The sequence below is a fragment of the Populus euphratica genome, unplaced genomic scaffold (assembly GCF_000495115.2).
Source record: "Populus euphratica unplaced genomic scaffold, PopEup_1.0 scaffold14.1, whole genome shotgun sequence".
NCBI classification, from domain to species: domain Eukaryota; kingdom Viridiplantae; phylum Streptophyta; class Magnoliopsida; order Malpighiales; family Salicaceae; genus Populus; species Populus euphratica.
The window spans coordinates 1,536,833-1,562,132 of record NW_011499876.1 but is presented as its reverse complement, the minus strand read 5'-3'; the positions used below and the strand labels follow the sequence as shown (position 1 = coordinate 1,562,132).

Genomic DNA, 25,300 nt, shown 5'->3' with positions numbered 1-25,300 from the left:
TAATGAAGGAGCAAAAACTTCCTTTTAAGATATTTTCCTGCTCCAATAATTGAGGACTGCCACCATCCTTTCTTATCTGTGCACTTTCTTCAAAGTTTGAACAGTCTTGTTAGCATTTCGTATATAGACAGTAGACACTATGCCAACTGATGAAGTAAGCTGGTCATGCAATAGTTACTTCTTTGAGAGGGAAACCATAAAATATTTCTAAGTCAAGGAAGACCGCAGAATTTTGTCCTCCAAAAATCCAGATTGTGAATGATATTGCATTTGCTTTCAATGTTCATGATGCTGATATCTACAAGTCAAAGGAAGGCTATCTGCAAGACTGCAACCGTCCTCCTTCTTGTCTTCTCTCTTACAGACATTTGTGTGTAAACTTGGAAAGATTAAGCCATGGCAGCAGGGTTAGCCACAGCAGGTGAAGGGGGGCAGTACAATGGGAAGATGACTTGGTTCGTTATTTTGTCTTGTATGATGGCTTCCATGGGAGGAGTCATTTTCGGCTAGGACATTGGAATTTCAGGTCTGTCACGCTCTCCGATCAAGTCTTTTGAAATGATTTCTCCATTGCCAATTGCCTGCATATTTTCCTCTTCTGTTTGCTGTTCTAAACTATAAATTTGCTAGATTATGCTTTTTTGTAGACACTGTCATGCCAATTTCTCATGTAGATCATGATAGTGATCATGAAACTAAAGAAAATAAGCAGGCAGATTAAGTAATGTAAGTTCAAGTTTATGTGAAGGTGGAGTGACTTCGCATCCTCACTGTATATTGCTGGCCTTGCTGCTTCCTTCTTTGCATCATCGATCACCAGAGCGTTTGGGCGCAACTCGCAAGCCATCGATTCTTTTAGGTGGTGCTGCCTTCCTTGCACGTGCCGCCCTAGGTGGTGCGGCAATTAATGTGTACATGCTAAAATTCGGCCGAGTCTTGCTTGGAGTTGGTGTTTGTGTTGGTTTTGCTAACCAGGTAATCTACTTGAATCCTTTTCAAATTCTGAGTCTCTAGAGTCATTTGATAAAATTATGATATTAAATCTATTTTACAGTCAGTCCCACTCTATCTGTCTGAAATGGCTCCACCAAGATACAGAGGAGCAATCAACAATGGTTTCTAATTTAGTGTTGGCATCGGCGTACTCTCTGCTAACCTTATAAATTATGGAACTGAAAGGATCAGATAAGGCTGGGGCTGGCGAATCTCCCTATCCATGGCAGCAGTCCCGGCTGCAATTCTTTCTCTAGGTGCACTTTTCCTCCCAGAAACAGCAAACAGCCTCATTCAGCGGACTGATGACACTGAAAGGGCTAAGCTGATGCTACAACGGGTCAGGGGCACTGAAGATGTGGAAGCGGAGCTTAACGATCTCATCCAAGCTAACTCAACCTCAAAAACCAATGAGCACCCATTTAAGAATATCATCAGAAGAAAGTATAGGCCTCAGCTAGTAATGGCAATAGCATACCGTTTTTTCAGCAACAGGAATCAATGTCATTGCATTTTATGCTCCCGTACTTTTCAGGACAATCGGACAAGGCGAAAGCGCGTCCCTAATGTCTGCAGTTGTGATTGGGGTTGTAGGCACAAATGTTTGTGTCAGAAATAATGGTTGGAGGTGTTATTGCAGCCCAGCTTGGCGATCATGGCAGCATAAGCAAAGGGTATGCTTACTTTGTGTTGATTATGATGTGCAGCATATATGTTTCTGGGTTTTCTTGGTCATGGGGTCCATTGGGGTGGTTAGTCCCGAGTGAGAGATATTCCCACTGGAAATTCGTTCAGCAAGGCAAAGTATTGTGGTTGCAGTGAGCTTTCTCTTCACATTCATTGTCGCACAATCCTTTCTGACCATGCTTTGCCACTTCAAATCTGGGATTTTCTTCTTCTTTGGGGGATGGGTTGTCGTGATGACTGCCCTGGTGTCCTACTTTCTGCCAGAAACCAAGAATACGCCTCTTGAGAAGATGGATGGATAAAGCGTGGAGGGAGCACTGGTTTTGGAAGAGATTTGTGGAGGAAATGGATGAGCATAGTAGGACGGAAGCTGCCTGAAATACAAGGAACTAGCATTTTTATGTCCCCTCTGCAAAAACCTACAAAGCGTTGTGGTTGCAGTAGGCCATCTCTTCTCTCTTTCCTTGCTTCCTTTTCGCATAGAAGAGAAAACAAATTTCTTTAAGTGGGTTCACATGAACTCCACACATAAGCTGTCCTTGACCAAACAGGCCTAAAAAACGCACAGCCGCTGTTTGCCCCTGACAGGCCCTAAGAAAGGTCTTCCTTCTCTGTTTCTACATTATCTTGGAAATTCATACAAGTCTGCATCTCGTGAAAAGAAATGATTTGAAAAGGTTTATTATACACCTGCTATCTAATCCATGCTCTTCCGCGGATTGTAAATTTAAGAAAAAATATCGGATATAAGCTCTTTTAATGTGTTCTTTTACATTGAAAAAATAAAAAAAATTGAAGTATTTTTTTGAAATATTTTTTTACATAGAAAAAATTTCTTAAAAAACTATACTGTCTAATATTTTTTTTATCCTAAGGTAAAGTACAGAAGTATTTTTACTTCATGAAAGTTTATAAAAAGTCAAAAAAAAATTTGACCAACAGTTCGAAATTTTATTAACTTCAAGGTTAAAAACGTAGTTTTATCGTTGAAAGAAAAGGAAAAGGAAAAGACTTAGATAAACTCGTGTCCTCCATTGCGTGCGCTCTCTCTCTCTCAGACTGATTTGTGTGTGAACTTGGACTCACGGCAGTAGGATTAAGCATAACAAGGGAGCTCTACAATGGCAAGATGACATGGTTTGTTCTTTTGTCTTTTATGATGGCTGCCATGGGAGGAGTCACTTTCAGCTATGACAGTAGAATTTCAGGTCTTTTTTTCTCTGCAATATCAATCCTGAACAGGATCTTTCCTGCAAATTTTGCTCTTCTGCTCGTTTTTAGGTACTATAAACTAACCTTATTTCGCTACACAATGTGCCACATATAACTAGTGTAAATAAGTTCAATCAAATCTGAATTAAATCCCAAAGTGTGCTGTGAATCTGTAACATAAATGACATTACTAGCCAGTCTCCAATTTCTGCTTGGATTTTATGCGATGACCAAGAAAAGTAAAGCATGATATATACATTTCTAGACTCCAGATCTGTAACCTCAACATCCAAGTTTCCAACCTCACATGCTCCTATCAAGTCTATTTCAGATAACAACATCGTAAATAACTCTTACTTTGACTATCCTACACTGATGATGTTGGTGGTGATCTCTAGCAGTCAAGGACGGCTGCTCTTTTTATTCCCTATATACCATCCACAACTTGGGATATCTCTTCCTCTCTTTCAACTTGTGGAGGATTAAGCCATGGCTGTAGGATTAGCTGTATCAAGTGAAGATGGGCAGTATAATGGTAGGATTACCTCGTTTGTTATCCTGTCTTGTGTGGTAGCTTCCATGGGAGGACTTATTTTTGGTTATGACATTGGAATTTCAGGTCTGGTGCTCTAACCTTCTTTCTTTCTCTTTAGTTTTTTGAATTTGAACTTGAACTTGTATTCCCTCACTTGCAAGGAGGGTACGAATATTAAACTCCATAAATCATAACAAAAAAAAAAAGATTAATTTCCTTGATTGAGCTTAATTTTATCACCAATGCTACTGCTATTGTCAACGTTTTTGCTGTCAAGTAATTATTGCTATAAAAGAGATCGGTTTGATTATTAACTTAAGCAATTAAATTTAAAGGTGGAGTGACATCCATGGAACCTTTTCTCAAGAAATTCTTCCCAGAAGTGTACACTAGAATGAAGGAAGATACCAAGATTAGCAACTACTGCAAATTCGATAGCCAGATTTTGACCTCCTTTACATCATCACTCTATGTTGCTGGGCTTGTCGCTTCCTTCTTTGCCTCATCAATCACTCGACACTTCGGGCGCAAACCATCAATCCTTGCAGGAGGTTCTGCATTTCTTTCTGGTTCTGCCCTCAATGGGGCCGCGAATAATCTGTACATGCTAATATTTGGCCGTGTCCTTCTTGGAGTTGGAGTTGGTTTTGCAAACCAGGTAGTGTACCTTGAATCTTTTAGCGCACGTAGATTGCCATTTGATCACTTGACTGTTGTGTCTACTAATTTTCATGTGGTAAGGAATGGATACTCCATCTCTCTGAAATGGCATGTTGTTGTCCTGTTATTTTTCTGTAGTCAGTTCCCTTGTATCTCTCTGAAATGGCACCTCCAAGATATAGAGGGGCAATCAACAATGGCTTCCAACTCTGCGTCGGTATTGGGGTGCTCTCGGCTAACTTCATCAACTTTGGCACAGAGAAGATTGAAGGTGGTTGGGGTTGGCGAATCTCGCTAGCAGCGGCGGCAATCCCTGCCACATTCCTAACAATAGGTTCCCTTTTCCTACCAGAGACACCCAACAGCCTAATTCAACGCTTCAACGACGAACAAAAGGTCAAAACCATTCTACAACGCATCCGTGGCACAACCGATGTCGAAGCAGAATTTAATGATCTTATCAAAGCAAGCTTTGTTTCAAAATCCATTGAACATCCAATCAAGAAAATCATACAAAAAAAATATAGACCACAACTAGTCATGGCAATAGCAATACCATTTTTCCAACAAGTAACAGGTATCAATGTCATTTCATTCTACGCTCCAATCCTCTTCCGAACTATAGGTCTAAACGAGAGTGTGTCGCTCATCATGTCCGCGCTGATAGCTGGGGTCGTCGGCACTGCTTCAACGTTCCTATCGATGCTCGTAGTGGACAAACTTGGCAGAAGAGCAATGCTCATATGCGGCGGCGTACAAATGTTCGTGTCACAGATTATGATTGGAAGTATCATGGCAGCCCAACTAGGTGATCATGGCAGCATAGACAAAGGGTACGCTTATTTTGTTCTGGCTATGATATCCATATATGTATCTGGCTTTGCTTGGTCATGGGGTCCATTGGGATGGCTAGTTCCAAGTGAGATTTTTCCTTTGGAAATTCGATCGGTGGGGCAAAGCATTGTGGTGGCAGTGAATTTCGTCTTCACTTTCGTTGTTGCACAGACATTTCTGGCTATGCTTTGCCATTTCAAGTCAGGGATTTTCTTCTTTTTCGGTGGATGGGTGGCAGTGATGACTGCCTTCGTGTATTTGTTGTTGCCTGAGACTAAAAAAGTCCCGATGGAGGTAATGGATAGAGTGTGGAGGGAGCATTGGTTTTGGAAGAGAATTGTAGAGGAATTTCATGACTAGAGTGAGATGGAACCTGCTTGACTTCAACTCCACAAGATCATTTGTGCCTTGGCCTGTAGTTTTTGTCAAGAAATGGGAACATATCCATGCTTGAATGTGTGATCCTCTAGCCCACTTGGTTTGCAGAAATGGAAATGAGGAAAAGGCTTCTGCTTTCCGAGGGTGTCTGATACTGTGTTTAGAGTATATTTTGAAAGTGTTTGGTTTGAAAAATAGTGTATTGATATTTTTTTTTTGTTGCTTTCCGAGGGTGTCTGATACTGTGTTTGGAGTATATTTTAAAAGTGTGTTTGGCTTGAAAAATAGTGTATTGATATTTTTTTTAATGATTTTAATGTATTAGTATTAAAAATAAAATAAAAACTATTTTAATACATTTTCGGTGAAAACTATCCTTCCTCGCAATATCAAAAACACATTTATAGTGATAATAATAATTTTAAAAAAACTCTAAAAAAAAGTGAAAAGAAAATAAAGGCCATTAAATGTTATATATATATTTGTTGAAAGGGTCAATACAGGCGTGCTTTTGTTTTCCATAAACAAGAGAGAATTATAAATTAGTTTCTCTAATTTTACAAAGCAAATTAAATATTAATTTTTATCTATAAAACTAATTAATTAGCCCCCCCCGATTAGTGGTGACCATGCTTAATTTTATTCCAAAAAATGTTTTCTCTCTCCATAATATCTATCTTCTTCTTTTTATTACCGTCTCTATTTCTTAAAAAATATAAATTGAAAAGGGATATGAAAAGAAAAAAGGGACTGATTAAATAATTATTTAATATATATCGTTAAAGTAGGGGGCTGATTTATAATTTACTCTCATAAATAATAGAAAAGATAACGAAAGCAAAACACCATTGATGATAAAGAAGCTAATGAATCATTGCCTGAGCTTTTCCTTTCACTTTCTCTTTAGGCTGTTAGCTGACTCTTCTAAATTGTAAGGCTATTCAAATTCGGCAGTCCAAATATCACAGCTGCAGGCTGCAGCCGCCACCCTCGATAGATTATTAATTAAGTGATTTAATCCATCTACCAAAAAGAATAATATAATTCTAAGAAAAAAAAAGTCAATTATCTCTAGAAACAGAAAGAAAAATAGGTGCTTGGATCAAAATAATATAACACAAACAATGTGTAATTTTGTCCAATAGAATAATTATTTAACAATTTCATTTTAAAATTTTATTACTATGTTTTTTTAAATGGTATGTTGAAATGTAAGGTAAACAACCTTATCTATGTTGAAAGGTATAAAATTTAATGTGAAACTATTTTTTTCTACAATTTAAGAAAAAATAGATGAAAAAAAAAAGAGTTAAGTTCAATAAAAAAACTCAACAAACCAATTTTTGCTTTGTAATTTATTTAAAAAAAAATTTAAAAATCAAGAAACAAATATAAAATCAAATATGGATCATTTACTTGATTGTGTTTAATTATTTTATTTATTAAAATCAATTTGGAATAAAAATTGAGAAGCATATAAGATTTATTGAATAAAATAAAAGGAAAGGAAAAAACATATCATGCAAGGCTATATTAAAAATATTTTAAGAAGCAAAAAAAATTTATTTCTGTAAATAAATTTAATATAAATAAATTATATAAAATTACAAATGAATCATACTAATCTCTTTAAAATTTAAACATATCCAATCTAATTAAAAAATAATTACTATTTAAAAAAAAATATGCAAAGAAAAATCACAAAGAAGTGAAATAAAAACTTAAAAAATTATTTTAAAAATATATAAAAAAAATTAAATTAAAAATATCAAAACTATAAAAAACAATGAGGCTATGCCAACCCGAGCTAACACAGTAGACATATAATCTAGATGTTAAGAGATGAGTTAATCCGGATTTTCCTAATAAACTTATGTTCTAGATTATAATATCGAGATAATTCGATAGAAAAATAAACTAACAAAATTATAAAGTTATTTTTTAAAAACAAAATATCAAAAAACAATATATTAAAAAAATAAAACAAAAAAGATATGAATCTTTGACTTGGGTCTTCGGAGAAGCACCATAAATGACATAATCATGAAGTTCAATCCCTATAAAATAAAATATTAAAATATAAAATTAAAAAAATACAAATAAAAAATCTAAAATTAAAAATAACAATTAAAAAATAAAACATAAATTAAAGAGCTACAACAAATTTTCGTTTTGTTATTTAAATGGAAAATAACAAAACTATTAACAAAATGAAAACAAAAACCCAAAGAATGAGAACAAAAAAGAAAAAAATAATATGTTATCAACTTAAATTGTAAAGTGAAATTAAAAAAAATTAAATTTTTTAAAATATTTAATGAAAAAATAAAAAAAATTATAAGGATAAGGACTAAATTAAAAACACCAATACATGATTAGAAAAATTAAACATGTAGAATTTTTCAATGTATTTTTTATATTAACAAACTCATAAATATAAATCAAAAAAATTATGGATGCTTCCAATTAAATAAACCATGAATTATTGTATAAACAAATAAAAATATTCATTAATGATAAATAAAAATATAAGTGCAAAGATTGAGAGATAAATTAAGATGTTTAATATTGGAATATGAGTTATTTACTTGATTGTATTTAATAAATTTATTTATGAAAATCAATTTATAATATAAATTGATACATCTATAAAATTTATTTTTTAAAAAAATAAAAATAATATATAAGGTTGCACATATTCAAACAATTATAAAAACAAAATACTTAATTTAAATAAAATATATTAAAAAATTATAGATGATTCACACTAACTTCTTAACAAATTAAACAAATCTAATATAATTAAGAAATAATCACTAATTAAAAAACTAAAAATTAAGGCTAAGCTCATCATAGAAAAGATATGTAGTGTGCCTATAAATTTTTAAATTAAAAAAATAAAAAAGTTTTTTTTTTGAAAAAAAAACATAGTCTGAAATCTCAAAATTCAATTACTATGGTAGCAAAAAAAATAACAAAAAAAAATAGAGTTCGTTTTCCATCCAAAAAGTTCATTTTAACTTATTTTAGCCTAAAATATCCAGGTGATTTCAAGGGGGAAAGAACAAATAATTTTAATTTCTAAAACCTTTTAACATAAAAATCATAAGTTTTGGTTGCCTATTTTTTTTTTAAATGACAATATTTTCTCTTTAAATCGGAATATGGTGCCCCCTCTCTTTTATTTAGAAAGGACTAAAAAAGAAAAAGAAAATTTTGGTACCAAAATATTTTTAAAAAAAAAATAGAGATTACATACCTAATCAAAAAGTGGGGGAATGAAAATGAAATTTTTAAATAAATTGTATAATTGTCACCAATTTTATCTGTTTTTTTCACTTTAGTCTCATGTCTTTCAATTTAACCCTCACTAAGAAATGCAATTGGGTTTTAATTTATGATTAAAATTGCTCAATTATGAAAAAAAAAAATTGAGAATCAAATTAAATTTTTAAAAAATTTCACTACTGTAATCAAAATATGAAATGATAAACAATAATTAAGCTACAAGAAAAATGCCACACTATTTAACTTTTCTTATAATTGGTTGCATGATTGACAGTTGTGCTATTAATTAATGGTTCATCTACGCCGAAATGTCATTGTTGAAACTATAGTTTGAATAAAAAATTACTATTTTAACATTTTTGTTATCAAAATCATATTTTAAAACATTATATATTTTGAGAGTATGATAGGTATTATTTTTAAAATATTATTTATTTAAAAATATATTAAAATAATAATTTTTAAATTTTTTATTAGTATTAGCATTAGAAAAAATTAATTTTAAAAAAATAATTTTAATTTTTTTTAAAAAAATATGGTTTCATGCTCTGAAACAAACCTTTAAAATATGCTAGTTTGCAACAAAAACAATTACCGTGTTATTTGAGAGAAAAAAAAAAGTCATTATTTGGTACAAGAGTCGTTATAACGGTTAGAACAGATGAAGGTAAAGCCAAACAAGAATTATCCACAAGGCAGCAACCCATTTTTCATTTGGATCAAAGGCTGTTTGGAAATGTAAATAAAAATTGTTTTTTTAAAAATAGTTTTTATTTGAAAATATATTAAAATAATAATTTTTATTTTTAACAATTTATTTTTTTTTAAAAATTTATTTTTAATATTAACATTAAAAAATATATATAAAAAACAATCTAAAATTAAGAAAAAAAATTAAAACTTTTATATATATATATATATATAAAACAATCTAAAACTAAGAAAAAAATTAAAACTTTTTAAAAACAAATTATATCATGCCGCAATGTCAAGCATGTCCTTAATAGCCCCCCGCAACCGCCTCAGTCTCCAAAATAAACAAACACAACCAAACGCAAGCCACTTCTCTCTGTCTCTAACACCAAAAATATTATTATTTTTTCCAAAAAACAAATAGTTTAATCCACTGACTGTCAATTTCAATTTCAAAGTTTTAAACTTTTCAACTTGTCTCACGATTACTTCCATTTAACTATCAAAAAGCTAAATCGCTCTCGTTGATTCTGTTTTGTGCTACTTTCCCTTGACGTTGTGCCCTCAGAAACTATAAACAGGTACAAATATTCTCTCTCTATTCAATTTCTGGTTTTTATTTTGTTAAATTGTATTATCTGATGACTGATTCTTGTTTGGTTTTGTGTTTTTAAGGCGAAATTTTGATAAATTTATGTTCTTTATGCTAGTACTGTCGTGGATTAGATAGCTTGTTTGTTTGTTTCTTCCTTTTGTGTTCTTGTTTGGCTGGTGCACAAATTGGAGGGAAGGTGGGATTTGGAACTTTTTAGCTTAGATTAAAAGGCATGTGATCTGATGATGATTTTAGTTAACTGTTAAGCTAAATCAGAGATAAAAGTTTGTAACTTTTTGATAGCTGATTGATTCACTGATTGGTTTTAATTACAGAAAAGTTTGTGTTTTTAGACGAATTCTATTTATTTGAGGAGATGCTGATTGGAATCAAGCTGTCTGTCTGTTTGTTTATATATTTCTTTTCTTTTTTGTCGGCTTGAAATTTGTCAAGGCTTTAAGTAATATAAAGGTATCTGCTTCTTTGTTGGTTTTGCTTCAACAAGATTCAATCTTAAATAATTATTTTGGGATTTGCTACTAGGTACTGCGATTATAGAGATGCCTTCAGCTGTCTCGCCTCAGTGGCAGGAGAAGGCTACTGGTTTCTTTTCTACCTCTGGTGAGTTTATTAAAATTTCAACTGCTTGATGTAATTTTCTGTTTTAAATTTCGTTGATTAGGAATTTAATTTTTGTTTTTATGAAGGTGTGAAGCTTAAAGAAGCTGGACAATCGGCTGGAACATTTGTCGGAGAGGTTGCAAAGGATGCCAAAGGTAATGTTGCTGATGTAGCAGAAAAAGTTGGATCAGCAGTCAAAACTCGATGGGCAATTCTTAGGGAGCCATCGACTAGACATGCTATGCAGGAACGTCTTATAACTGCCGCTGCTACAACTGGTATGTTCTTCAGGAAGGGAATCTCAGAGACAAAGGACAAGGTTACTGTTGGGAAGACAAAAGTGGAAGAGGTATTCACACTTGCCTATTATTTTGGGTACTTTCTGTGGCTCAAAATGGGTGGTTATCTTGTGTTGTCAGGATTATACCGTGTATGTTGGGAAAGACTACTCTGAATTGTAATAGTAAACTTTCAAGACTTTGTGCTTCCCATTCACTTGGTTGCCCTTGGATTGGAATATTTTATCGTTGACAAAACTGATACTTCATAATTGATACTTCATAATATTCAATCCTCGATTACCCTAGTCTTTATTCCTAACAGCTAAAAATAGGTTCATCCCTTGTAAAGTTTGATAATCAACACCTTTGAAATGGTGAATCTCCTGCAGGTGGCAAAAAAGACTGCTCAGAAAAGTAAGACACTATTGACTGACATTGAACGATGGCAAAAGGTACAGGACTGTGAGGCTGCTTTCTCCTGTTTTGTCCAGTTTCATTCTTTTGTTTTTGCTTGCTGTCACATGCTTTGATGTTCTTACTTCTTTTTTCCATTCCCAGGGAGTTGCAAGCACTGATGGTGAGTTTCACACTATCATAATCTTTGAGAATATTGCTTATTGATTGTTATTCTGTCCCTTATTTTTCTTTTCATTTTCCTGAAAGTATTACAAAATTCTAAACTACATGTAACTTGATGGTTGTTGATAAAAATTTTATCTTCAGTATTTGGAGTTCCAATTGAGGTTACTGTTCAACGACAAGAATTCAGCAAGCTTGTTCCACATATATTGGTCAAATGTGCAGATAATCTCATATTATCAGGTAACTGATATAAAAATTAGACTAGATAAATTAGTAGTCATTTGGTATTGTGAAGCTCATTCCTTTTGAGCAGGGATTAATAATCTGTGATTTTGATTCAGGATTGAACTCAGTGGACTTGTTTAAAGCTGAAGGGGATAAAAAGGTTATTCAGCAATTAGTATCCTTGTACAACCAAGGTATCTATTGTTATGTGCTTGATGCTGACTACTGTTCTATTTAGTCTCAGTGGTCTTGTATTCTAATGCTTGTTGGTGTTTGTTTCAGACTCCAATGCATCATTGCCAGAGGGTCTAAATCCTACTGATGTGGCATTTCTGGCCAAATGCTATCTTGCAAGCCTTCCTGAACCCCTAACCACATTTGAACTTTATGATGAGATCAAAGGTGCCCGTTCTAGCATCCATGTAATGAAAAACATCCTGAAGAAACTTCCTGCTGTAAACTACATGACTCTGGAGTTCATCACTGCACTACTGCTCCGTGTTAGCCAGAAGTCACTTCTTAACAAGGTAAGAAACGGTGCAGATTGTGCACGTGTCCCTTGTTGATCCTGTTCATCTTCTCATTAAAGAGTTGTCATCATTTTCTCATTCAGTCCCCTTCATGGAAGACTGCATATGGTTTCTGTTGGTGTGTCCCTTTACTTAGATTTCTCACCTCTTTTCATTCTGAGTTTCAGAAGCATACATTTTGGATTTATCACTTCATCATGATACACTTTGTCTATGAACCTTTTAAGGTTAAAGACATGCGAGCTGCTGCATTTTACGTGTGCAGGCTGAACTTTTTCTTTTTTATAGCATCCTGATGGCTTGTTGCAACTTTTCTTGTTTCAATATGGGATTGCACAAGTGCATTTGTATGTGCATATGCTCATCCTCATGTGCATGTTGTATTTCTCTTATTGTTGATAGATTCCTTTCATGTTGATGAGAAGTTATGGCTGTTTGCCTATGTAGTACACTTTGAATATCACATTTTTCACAACCACTGGTATACAGATCTCAATGAGGCATTTCTTTGCTAGCTTTTGATCTCTCAAGTTAAATCTGAATGAATGTCCAGGCCATATCCTTCATTTTATTTCTCTAGTTACCTCGAGTTTATTGTGAGAAGAATGCCTTAGGCCATGATGGCAGTACTAACATATGATGAATAGAGGTCTTGGGCAAAATTATAAATGGGGTTTTTAAAAGTATTTAAGAAATATTTTTATTTTATTTTTTATGTATGTCTGACAAGTGGAGCCTTGAGCAATTTTCATTTCGTATTTGAGGCCTTTTGTTAAGTGGGAGCAATTTTCATTTCATAAAGCATAGTTGGCAAATATACCTTTTATTTCTTGGGGTCTTTTTGTTAAGTGAGGGCCTTGGGCCATTGCCCATGTTGCCGATATGATCTGGCCAGCTCTGATACCATGACCTTCATTTTCATTTTCCCTTGGTGGAATAACTCTTTAATTATGTGAACGCAATTGTTGGATTTTATTTTATTGTCCTTTTATTTTTTTTATGGAATTGAAATCTTAACCCCATCTCTTCCAATTGTGGGTCTTACCATTGAGGTTAGATTACCATTAGGTGAAAGTGATGGATATGGCACAAATATATGATAAGCATTGCCTACTGTTATTTACTTTCTACAGATGGATGCCCGGGCCATTGCCACGGAAATGGCCCCTGTTATTATGTGGCAGAAAGAAAGGAAGCCAGAAACTTACAGGTCATATTGGAATAATTTGTCAAGAAGTCCTTCCAAGAAGAATATGGATCCAGCTCCTACTTACAGTGCATGGGACATGCTTTCAGGTGAGAGTTTATCTTAAACAATATACTTAAACTACACATATGATGCGGAGCACGGCTTTTATATGTGACAGATAAAGTTAATCCAAGGGATAGGGAAAAGTAAAAAGTTAACTGCCTTAAATTGATGGGTTTCTTCTCTTATATGAAAACAGAAGAAAGCGAAGACATGGATGCATCCTCACTCATTCCCCTGGATGATGCAATGCCAACAGACTTCGGTGCTATTGATGTTGTTCAGTGTCTCATAGAACAGCACAATGCAATCTTTACTGATGCAAACGAAACTGTTTGGAGATGAATCAAGTGTCTCAGGCTGGAATCAACCAAGAATCCATCCTGTTAAACATAGCAATTGATTACTCGTGAAGACGGAATTCTGAATTTGACCTGGATAAGCCATTGCTCGATAGCAGATATTATGGTTTTAGCCAAATCTGAGACTGTTGGGCGTGGTTCTGTAAATTTTAGTGATTAGCAAGTTCCTATATTCTGATTTGTTTGTCTTTGGAAGTACTCAAATTTTGCCCCAGACATGATTGTTCTATGAAAATCAGAACAATAAGATGTGTAATGTTGTAATCATTGCTTGCTATAGGCACACTGTTTTCTTTTCATATTTTTCCAGGAAAAGTAACCAATCCCTTGATTATGTGTGGATGCAAGCAAAGCAACTATAAGTAACGAAGAAATCTTACCTCCAAGTGCCTTGCTTTATATATATATATATATATATAAGCGTGGGTTTTTCACTGTACGTGGATGCATCGTGGACTTAAAGATAATTTACTGTGGACTCATTGTACATGTATACAGTGTGAACTAAGATACAGTTCACAGTAGACTGAAGCCACTGTACATGGATGCGTTGTCGACTTAAAGATAATTCACTATAGACTTATTATACATGTATACATTGTAGACTTATACAGTTGTTTTGCTATTTATTAAAATGTATGGGGAGTTGGGGGAGGGGGGTTACTTTCCTGTGTTTATAGTCATAGTCAAGCATTGCGGTTGGAGTGGTTTATTTGACTTTTACCATTAAAATGAGAGTGATGTGGCAGCAAAGGGGACAATTAATTAGATCAGGTTATCAATTCTTGGCGTTTTGGTTGCTAGGGGTAGAGGTCACACTAGAGTTGCTGGGACTGGCTGACTCAACTCTGATGGGTCTGGTTGCTATAACAAGGCTCAATAGCTTTTATTATGATCCAATGATATTGGATCTTGCTGAACCCGTTTAAGTTGGGTCCTACCCCCAACAGGACCCAAGCAAGCTGCTATGGATGTCAAGTGGAGGAAAAGAAAAGGAAGAAGCTGCTTGACAGGTGATTTTAAGCAAAGCATCAACTTGGTATCAAATCCTAAGCTGATAAAGTTAATGCTTTAGGTCTAGCTTTGGTAGCCGGACCCAACACTGTTGGCTTTGACTGCTGTAGCAAGATCTAATACTATTGAATTTGGTCAATAGAACCCAATAACTTTCACCAGGACTCAATGACGTTGGGTCCAGCAAGCTGGTATGAATGTCCGGTTAAAGAAAAGGAAAAAGAAAAGCTGCTCGACAGGCGGTTGTTAAGCAAAGGATCAACTTGATATGAAATCCCAAGCTAATAAAATTAAAATGATTTTAAAAAATGCTTAAATACAACCTTGTCAAAGGTAGCGAACCTTCCTTCCATCCCTCTGCTCATTGCCTCACTCCTCACTTAACGCCTACTTCTGTTTCTAACTCAAACCACCATTATGCTTACCTTGTCAAAGGTCGCGAACCTTCCTTCCATCCCTCTGCTCATTACCTAACTCCTCACTTAAAACCATCGTTATGCTTTTTTTTGGTCTAGACACAGCAAGCAATGTTGTCTTCAATGGAGGAAAATCCTCACCCCTCAAAACCACAGCTTTCTCCATCACTGAATAACTCACTACTGTGATTATTTACATTATCAATTAACACAAATAATTATATTTTTATATGAATACTTTAAATTATATTTTTAAATCTTAAAAAAATGAATACTTTTCTTCGGTGGTAATAATTGCATTCTTTAAATTTAATAATAATAATTTTTCCAAATTTATTAATTATTATATGGAAATTAAAAAATATTATTTTAAAACAAAAAAAAATATAGGTCTCAATGCAAGAGAAAGAACTCGTAATAGACATAAAATCATTCATTCTGATTCAAAAAACTTTCAAGATGAAAGTTATTTTATAGAGGCTGTATTCATGCTTGTTCGGAATGCGAATCAAAGTATTCATTCTTATGCAAACGGGGATGAAAAGCAAGAGATAACATAAAAAGTCTAAAGACAATAAAATATTAATGAAATTTTAAAAATTTATTGTGAAATTCATCAACTTTAATATGACAAAATTAGAGGATAAAATTAAAAAAATTAAATTTTTTTCCATCTATTTTTAAAACTATGAGTCTGGTACACTTAACACACAACCATATAACTAAATAAGAGTAAGATCCAAGTTAATAATAGTAATAATTGATATAATAATAATAATAATTGATCTTGCCTTGAAATTAAAATCTAAGTTTTTTTATATAGCAATTTTTTTATTTTTTTATTTCAAATTAATATTTTTGTTATGTTTTTGTATTATTTTTTAAAAAAAAAATATATGTTGAGATTGTGTATAGATGCAAAGCCAAACCTGAGAAAAATATATAAAAGGAATATCTCAATTTGCTTGCCTTCGTGATTGCTTCCTTAACAGCATAAGCATTTCTCCTTCAATAGGTTGGCTTCCGAACTTACAAGCAACCACAGGTGCTTGGAACCGGCACTCCAAGAGGCACTCAAAATAGATTTATCTCAATTAACTTCATCTTTTGAAATAATTTTTTTCCTGTTTCATGTTGGCATGTTTTATTCTCCGTGTCAAATTTTTTTAAAAATTTTTATATTATTTTCTTTAAAAAAATTATATTAATATTATATTTAGCTGGGATATCAAACCCAAACAATTTTTTATTTTTTATTTTATTTCATTTTGTGTTTCGAAAATTCTTTGAAATTTTTTTGACACTTTTAAACTTTTATTTCTTTGCCAATAAATTTCAAAATTTTCATTTTCCCCTATGCTTCAAAATTTTTTTCCATGCTTTTATATTTTTTCCATAAATTTCAAATTTTTCATTTTCCCCTTTGCTTCAAATTTTTTTTCCATGTTTTTATATTTTTTCTAAAAAATTTCAAAAATTTTAATTTTTTACTTCTCTTTAAATTAATATCTGCTTCGCCAAACTCAAGCTAGTATTAAGACCACCCTACTAATAAGGCCTATCAATGCTGAGTCCTTCTAACAAACATGATCCAGTGATGCTGGATCCTAAGGTACCAAATTAGTGGGTACTTTTGCCAAAACTCAATCCTATGGATACCAAATTAGTGGGTCATTTTACCAAAACTCAAGTTTATAAGGTATGTCTTAACCACTAGATTTAATGATAGTGAGTGTGACTGTCCACTAGAGGTGAGTATAGTACCAAGCAGGATCCAATAAGGTTGGGCCCTGGTTTCACCAAGATTCATATACGTCCAAACTACCAGCAGGACCCACTCTTGTTGAGTTTGTTGGGCTCTATTTTCACCAAGACCCATTTACACTGCACCCTGTTATTAGTCCAAATTGTCAACAGGACCCACTGCTGCTAGGTCTAGTACATTGGATACTTGTTTAGGTTCTGCACAGTGCAGGACCCAATTAGGTGTTGGCCCTACATTAGAATACCTCTAAATATTAATTTTATTTTTGCTTTTTATTTCACAAAACTTTGTTATTCACCGATTACGAAACACATACAAAGAGGCTAGTTATACTCTAAAGTGTGTGGGACTTTTACCGGGCATTTATCATTATACAAAAAAAATTCCAGTTTGGTCCTTAAACTTTGTTTTTGAGCAATGAAGTTCCATTTAAGGAGCAACTAATTTTAAATTCTTATAAAATGATGGGATTGTAAAAGGGGGGACTGAAATGAAAAATATGGCAAACATGAGTGATGTACTATAAGTTTTGAAAATATTAACTTTAGTCCTCTAACTTAAACAATCACGTAAATTATATAATTTTTGTTTCTTGAAATTGTTCCAATTTTATTTTGGTATAAAGATTTACTTTTGTTATGTTTTGTGCTTGGTTGAGAGATGAGAGAGAGAAAGGTCCCAGGATTATAGCAGTAAAAAAAAAAACTTATTTTTGGCATCGATTTAGGCCATCAAAATGAGAGATTTTTTGTGTCAAATTGTTCTATTTGATGAAGAGAGTTCATATTAGGTGTTTTGTACCTTAAAAGTTTGTGGAAAAAAAAACAGATTTGAACTCGGATTCATTTTTTATTTTCTGATTGATTTTGGTTTTTTGAATTTTTTAGGTCATTAATGAGTTTTTTATGGTTTCTAGGGTGTTTATATAGGTGTTTTGGGTAAAAAATAGATTGCAGAACAAGTTTTTGGATCAAAAGAGCATAAGTTTTGATTTTCCGGTTATCATAATAATAAGAATCTAGACAAAATAGACGATGTGTTATTTGTTGCTGGTATGATTATTAGATCCAAGTATCTTAAATTTGATATAATTACCTAACCTAAGATGCTCGAATCCGGGACGGTTGTTATGAAAATATAATTTTAAAGGATATAATTAAAAAGAAATAAAGTGTCGTGACCATTTAAAAAACTAAAAACAAAAAAAAATAGACAAAACCTCTTTTTTTTAATTAAAAAATAGACAAAATTAAAGAAATTAATTAAGGTATATAAAAATTAATTGAAATGAAGGATCAAAGTTAATATAAAAATTAAATTTTAAGAAATGAAATTGAAAAATAAATATTCAAAACAAAATATACATAGCAATCAAAAAATTGAGAATCAAATTTGATATAATCAACAAATAATGATATTTCTAAATTTTTCACAATTTCTGAAAAATGTTTTCCGTCTAAATTTTTCAGAAAAAACACTTTTCTAAAAATCAAGCTAATTTTTTTTTTAACTGGAAAATGTTTTTCATTTACCAGCTTTCCTAACAGCAAACAAATACAAAAAAGTTTGGAAATTGATTTTTTAAAAACCATTTTCTAGAAAATAAACACATGAAAGTTTGGAAAGTGTACAAACACAAGAAAGTTTGGAAATTGATTTTCCGGAAATGATTTTCTTGAAAACAAACACAAAAAAGTTTGGAAAGTGTTTTTCTAAAAATCACTTTCCGAAAAACAAACACAGTTAAAAAAGAAAATATTTTCTTGAAAACTAAGCAAAAAAAATTTTTGATTGGAAAATAATATTTTTTATTGACTGAAAAGTATTTTTTGTTAATTAGAAACTATTTTCTTTTGTTGACTAAAAAGTATTTTTTGTTAACTAAAAATATTTTCTATTAACCAACTTTTTAATAACAAATAAATATAAAAAAATTTAAAATATAATTTTTCAAAAACTATTTTTTAAAAAACAAACATTTTCTAATAATAGCAAAAAATGTGAACTTTGAAAATCCAACCTAGTATACTTGCCTGACTTTTGATTCTTTAATTCGTAAGTGATAAGCCAGAAAAAAATCTGGGATAGTAAAGTTGATTGAGAATCTGTAAATATTTATTTCTGAATTTCCTTTTCCTTTTCCATATTCAAGTCTGTTTTAATGGAGATAAACAGAGAAGATTATAAATCAGACCCGAAAGTTGTGGAGTCAGGTAATGTCGGAGAAGCAACATCTTCAGCATCGTCATCGGTTTTGAAGTCGACCCTTTTGTTAGAAAATGTTGGGGATGTAGTTCTCACTCTCAATTCTGATGGGCTGTCTTTGGAATTTCTTGGTTCCTCGTATAATGTAAGTGAACCTACACTTGAAGTGGATTTGACAGTTTAATGTGGTTTTTTCTGATCTTTTTGTGATTGTAAAATGTAGTTTTGGTTGATGTAAGACTTGTTAGCTGAGAAAGATTGAATCTTTTTGTGCTAAATCCTTGGTTTTTCAATGATGGCTTGATTTGTTATAATGGATTTTTATGATCAAAGAATTGAACATCCTAACTTGTGTTGGTTTTTTTATTTTCACATTTGATTGAACAGGACGGATCAATAACTTCTGGAATTAAACCTGTTCAAAAATTTGTAAATGAGATCAGATTTTCTGATGTGTATGGTGTGGAGTTCATAAACTATGGTTTTATTAATGTTTCACGTCAATCCGAAGCTGAACAGTGTTTTCAGGGTCATGCCTCTCATGGATCTGAGGTTTGTTTTGGTTTTCTCCTTAACTTGTCTGATGTTTTTTTGTTAATAATATAGTAATTATATAGGTGATGTGCTTTGCTTGTTAAATGATGTTACAGATGTATCGCTTTACAGTGCACAGCTTCCAAAAGTCTCGAGGCCAGCCTTGTCTTTGGGTCCTTGCCGGGTACAGTTTTGGTCACAAGGATTTGCAGACATGTCAGACATGGGTTGATCGAATTAACGCTTCTCTGAACTTAGAAATAGGGAGACCAAAGAATCTTCTGGTTTGTGCTGCAATAGGTTCATTATTATGTCTTCTGTGCTTTTGGATATGTTTTTAATGGCTGAAGGCATAAACTAGTTGTAAAAATGTTTCCAGAATTTATTTCTTATTGACTAGGTTTTCATTCATCCAATGAGTGGCAAAGCCAGTGGACGTAGAACCTGGGAAATGGTGGCTCCCATATTCTCGCGTGCTAATGTAAAAACAAAGGTAATGCTAAACATATTTAATTATCTCTTGACTAAGCCGAAGGTGAGATGTTGAATCATGTGCATGTAATATCAGTTAATATGTGCTGGATATAATTTTTTTTTCCCATGATGCAAGTTAGGGTCGCAACAATCCGAACTACAGTCGGCTATCTAATGACTTTGCAAATTGGTATGCCCTGAGTTAACTTTCTGTTCAATGTCTTGATCAGGTGATTGTGACAGAGAGGGCAGGACATGCATTTGATGTGATGGCATCTGCTGCAAACAACGAACTTAAATCATATAATGGTGTTATAGCTGTTGTAAGCATCAAGATCCCTCTAATTCATTTATACTTGTGTTTTTTTTTTTTTTGGTAGTGCTAAGCAGCAAGTTATTTCCTAGTTATTGATTGTTGCTGATCACTTTGGTCCCAGGGCGGTGATGGTTTCTTCAATGAGATCCTCAATGGGTTTCTTTTATCTAGACATAAAGCTCCTCGGCCACCATCCCCTTCAGATATTGTTCATTCTGATCAGAGTAGTGGCAGTGGTTTGTTTCGCAATCCAAATGAGAGAGTTACTGAAGCTACTTGTCAAAATGAAGACCATTCTCCCCTTTTATCAAATTCAGTTTATAATGGAATGAGACAAGCCTATTTCAGTACGTGTTTACCATACATTCATGCTAGTAAATTTCTAGTTGCAATATCTGTTTATCTTGTGTATTACTGGATCTTCTGAATTACAGGAACAGAAGATGGTACTTGCAACATAGGTTAGTGAGCTCTAATCTTATAGACTTGGGTATTTAAATTGATAAAAATATAGCATGTTATAATTGTTTCTCGCATTTGAATAGCTACCAGAATAAGGAGCTGATAGGAGCACTTGCTTGGAGTGTTCATGTGTACACATACATGTAGTGATACCTGATATCTAACAACAGTTCTTGTGCTGCTGTTGCAACTGACAGGTCAAGATTTTGAGTTTCCCCTTCCAGGTGAACAGTTTAGATTTGGAATCATTCCTGCTGGCTCAACCGATGCTATTGTGATGTGGTAATTCCTTGTCTTATTTCCCTTAAAGTGTGAAATTTCTAAACTTATTTGATAGCATTTGCTTATGGAGTTCTTGTCATTTCCTAAGTTTGACATCTTTAAGAATTAGCATATGCAGTGTTGTTGAAAAGACTTAAATAAATCAACATAAAAAGTTTCAAAGTTGTGTTACAGAAAGCCTGATCAACATGCATTACATGAAATATGGTCCTAGCATACTGTCAAACTTGAAAAGGACAGTTGTGCTTAATCAGTTACTGATACAAATGACTGATTGACATAGGGTGGGAAGAGGAAAACAGTAGGAAACAGAAATTACAGTAGAATAATGGCTAAAATTTAGATAAAGTCGCATGCTAACAACACGGCCCTAGATTAATTGACTCTGATATCAGAAATCTAATAAAATAAATTCTAGAGAGCTCCTGTCACCAATCATGCTAAGAGAAGTCATCAGAAACAAGAGCATTAAATGGGAATGAAGAATGGAGATGACTGTTATTTGTGCTCTATTTTTGTGAGGGACCGGAGGAAGGAAAGCATCACTTCCAAGATTAGGGTTTGTGGATTTAACTTTAAATTAACTTGGTTAAATGTGCTTGGGTTGGTCAATTTATACTTACAGAAATCTTCAACATTCCTTAAAGTGTTAAATACGAATTTGTGAAATGACTATTGTTTTTATGCTGTTTGTATATAACATGCACTATTCTCTAGCACCTGTCTTTCTTTTAGTACTCTTTATATCCTACAGACTGCATTAGTGCTCTGCGGTTTGCTGTTGATGGGTCAGTAAAAGTTAAACGTGTATATCTGGTATCAGTGATACATTTGGTTATTTTTTCCCTACCATTGTAATGCACCTTTGTACTCGTATTGCATTTCTCTTTGCAGTACAACTGGAACTCGAGATCCTATAACATCTGCATTGAACATTGTCCTTGGAAAAAAGGTGTGCCTTGATATAGCTCAAGTTGTGAGATGGAAAACAACAACAGCGTCTGATATCGAACCTTATGTACGCTATGCAGCTTCTTTTGCTGGGTAGTTTTCTACTTCACTCACTATTACATGAGCATATTAAGTGTTAATGAATCATCATGCAATAGATTATGCTGCCTGCCTGTAACAAATAGCTTTCATTCTTTATGTTCACCATGCTTCCCAGATCAAGCAGAAACATAGGCTAGAGAGTATCATATCAGCAATTAATTCATTTTCTTCCTTCCTCTGACCATGAAAATAAATGTCCGAGACTCTCTACCATTAACTGCACATCTATTTTCACTCTTAAAAGTTTTTGATGGTTAAATTGTGATTGATCCTCATTCAAATACAGCTAACCATTTTCATCTATCTTGTATGTTTGCATTACATTTGTCTCTTTATGTAATTCCTTCCCTGTTCGCACCAGTTCTTAAAATTTTGGCCTAAAGAGTGATGAAAAACACCAGTGCTATTATTTTTGTAGTCGTTTAAGATGCTGCCTGGACAGTTTCTTGAAATTATCATTCCACTGTCATCAGGTATGGGTTTTATGGAGATGTCATTGCTGAAAGTGAAAAATATCGCTGGATGGGCCCCAAACGTTATGATTACGCTGGAACAAAAGTGTTTTTGAGACACAGGTAATTCTTTCCGTTGGCTCTTCTTTTTTTTCTTTTTTTTTGTTGTGTTCTATAAGGTGTTTTTTTATTCTGCTTTGAGTAGAGACAGCAGCTAAAGTTGGAAGGATCACTGTACTGATAAAGTTGATTGTACACATAATAATTTCTTTTTCTGTTTTATTTTTTTAGAAAATTACTCCATTAGGAAAAACAAAATTACTCTACATCCATGGGATGTTCTTTTTTTTCTTAAGCAAATACATGGGTTTGAAATGTGACATGGCACGGACCCTCAGATGCTTTGGTTTCTGCTTTAAACCCAATTTCATGCGAGCTATGCATGGTTGGGTTGGGTTTATTTGCAACTCAAAATAACCATTACTGAAATGGTGTGCCAATGTGCATGTCCTTTTTTGATACTCTAGGTCCATTTTCCTCCACTTTTTTCATACATGGGACACCTCAGCCTTTTGGAATTTTTTAATGTTTATACCAATAGATTTGATGTAAATAATTTGTTTACCTTTTCTGATTGGAATTATCTTTAAGGTGTTCAGCTCATATGAAGCAGAAGTAGCATACATAGAAACTGAATCCGAAAAAACAAATCCAACTGTTGAGAATGATCAACTGTTTAGTGGGCTAAGAAAAAGGCAGGGTCCTAAAAAATCAGAAAGAGTAGTTTGCCGCACAAACTGTGGTGTCTGCAGCACGAAATCAGATTATATGTCCAAGAGAAGTCCCTGTTCAACACCTTATTCATCTTTGGGTGAAACTAGATGGCAGAGATCTAAAGGTAAATTTCTTAGTGTTGGTGCTGCCATTATTTCCAACAGAAATGAAAGAGCACCCGATGGTTTGGTGGCCGATGCACATCTTTCAGATGGTTTTCTTCATCTTTTAATGATTAGAGACTGCCCTCATGCTTTATATTTATGGTAACGTGAAACCTCTCGGTCTCCAATATTTTTTCAAATATTTCTTTTATTTAATTTCATGTACCATATTGTTCAGCATGTAGCTCATTACAAAGAGGACAAACATGGCATCCTTTCTTCTTTTTTTATTATTAACATTCTGTTGAAGAAAAGGAAATCGTCTTGCATGTGAACAGAAAATATTGATTATTGAGTACTATGATGCACATGTCAAATCTGGCAAATATCTTCACCCCCTCAATTCTCCATTGTTTTCATTCATCGAGGAGTTAGAAAAAAGCTCTGGAAGAAAGAGGCCTTGATGCCATGTGTTTCAGCAATCAATGTATTTCACTAAAGCAAAGGTGTAACTGTAGATCATCTTGGTTCTCTTTTGTTGTGTTCCGCCCTCATACCCCCTGCAAGTTTCTTGTTCAGGCCCTGTGTCATTGTATCAAGTCATGCTTGGGTATATAAGCTGCTCAAAGAAGTTCCTATATAATGATTTTTAAATCATTCTCTCTGCCCTAAAATCATGTGTGCTTATTTTTCAGTTTGCATTTTTTTTTTCTTCATGGGGCTGTGTCAAATCCTTATGTCATTAATCACTATTGAGTCTGGAACATACAGGCACCTTACCCAGCTTGCAAAGAGAGGAGGACAGCCCCTCAATTTTGAATTTGTGGAGCATCACAAGGTATTATTCTTTGCTTTATTGCACCCGCTTTGTGTTTTGAAGAACCTTCTAATTATGCTCTTTGCTGTCTGCAGACGCCAGCTTTTACGTTTACTTCTTTTGGCAAGCAGAGTGTCTGGAATTTGGATGGTGAGCTCTTCCAAGCACACCAGCTTTCTGCACAAGTATTTCGAGGCCTTGTTAGCTTGTTTGCATCCGGCCCGGAAGTTTAGCAGGACACTATTCAGATGGCTCTCTTGCTACATAATTGACTTGCTGGACGACTTGAAGCGCATCCCAACCAGTCGGCCTGACAGCATAGCTTTGGAAATGTCTGGCATCAACTTAGGCCAGAGGTGGTGGTTTTTAGCCCACCATATTGTATCGCAGGTCAAAAAAAAAACTATAGGATTGCAATAGGATACAGGGAAATCTCCACGTAGCAAAGGAACCTGCAATAAAACAGGTAGGTGTGTATAGAGGTTGAATACCATGTAATAACCACAGTTCCACATGGTAATCTTATAATTAATTAAAAATTATATTGTATTTTATAAATTTGAACTTTAAATAATATTTATTTCAAGTATATTAATTTACGAAAGCTTAATTGTAGAAAAAGAGAGAGAGAGAGAAACTGTCTACATGAACTTTGAGAGGTGTAGTTTAATTTTAAAGATTGTCAATTTAAATTTTGTAAGTTTCAGGGCTACTGGCTGTTGAAGATCTATATATTTATATATTTATTAACTTTAAGTTTTGTAGAATTGGTTAAGATATCTATAAATATAATTAATCAAGATTTATGAAAGCTGATTTGAATATTCAAAGAAATAAAAAAAAGAAAAAATAAGAAAGAAACCATGTACATGCAGCAAGGGGCACACATCAATATTTTTTTGTTCCA

General features: G+C 33.4%; 3 protein-coding genes and 1 pseudogene across 6 annotated transcripts; all 4 read left to right on the top strand.

Annotated features, from left to right (window-relative positions):
* The first annotated feature begins 434 nt into the window (after nt 1-434).
* LOC105128475 (hexose carrier protein HEX6-like) lies at nt 435-3,068 on the top strand (annotated as a pseudogene).
* LOC105128476 (hexose carrier protein HEX6-like) lies at nt 448-5,449 on the top strand. 2 transcript variants are annotated; one of them, XM_011030171.1, is made up of 3 exons: nt 448-526; nt 3,763-4,085; nt 4,226-5,449. In XM_011030171.1, the coding sequence occupies exons 2-3, from the start codon at nt 3,777-3,779 to the stop codon at nt 5,279-5,281; spliced, it is 1,365 nt and encodes a 454-aa protein (XP_011028473.1). In that variant the 5' UTR covers nt 448-526; nt 3,763-3,776; the 3' UTR covers nt 5,282-5,449. The 2 variants fall into 2 exon arrangements, with proteins under 2 accessions (XP_011028473.1, XP_011028472.1); XM_011030170.1 differs by lacking the exon at nt 448-526 and adding an exon at nt 3,166-3,511.
* A 4,185-nt stretch (nt 5,450-9,634) lies between these two features.
* On the top strand, nt 9,635-14,031 carry LOC105128474 (small G protein family protein / RhoGAP family protein). The gene is made up of 10 exons (XM_011030168.1): nt 9,635-9,861; nt 10,419-10,496; nt 10,583-10,845; nt 11,167-11,229; nt 11,336-11,354; nt 11,501-11,599; nt 11,701-11,778; nt 11,867-12,111; nt 13,248-13,410; nt 13,563-14,031. Exons 2-10 carry the CDS (start codon nt 10,436-10,438, stop codon nt 13,706-13,708), a joined length of 1,137 nt encoding a protein of 378 aa, XP_011028470.1. The 5' UTR covers nt 9,635-9,861; nt 10,419-10,435; the 3' UTR covers nt 13,709-14,031.
* A 4,878-nt stretch (nt 14,032-18,909) lies between these two features.
* Nucleotides 18,910-24,957, top strand: ACD5 (Diacylglycerol kinase family protein). 3 transcript variants are annotated; one of them, XM_011030167.1, is made up of 14 exons: nt 18,910-19,270; nt 19,513-19,677; nt 19,776-19,943; nt 20,060-20,152; nt 20,364-20,456; nt 20,571-20,796; nt 20,884-20,910; nt 21,109-21,193; nt 22,088-22,237; nt 22,720-22,821; nt 23,358-23,596; nt 23,684-23,738; nt 24,348-24,414; nt 24,489-24,945. In XM_011030167.1, the coding sequence occupies exons 1-14, from the start codon at nt 19,082-19,084 to the stop codon at nt 24,624-24,626; spliced, it is 1,797 nt and encodes a 598-aa protein (XP_011028469.1). In that variant the 5' UTR covers nt 18,910-19,081; the 3' UTR covers nt 24,627-24,945. The 3 variants fall into 3 exon arrangements, with proteins under 3 accessions (XP_011028469.1, XP_011028467.1, XP_011028468.1); XM_011030165.1 differs by lacking the exon at nt 23,684-23,738 and having other exon boundaries at nt 24,489-24,957; XM_011030166.1 differs by having other exon boundaries at nt 23,358-23,738.
* The last annotated feature ends 343 nt before the right edge of the window (nt 24,958-25,300 follow it).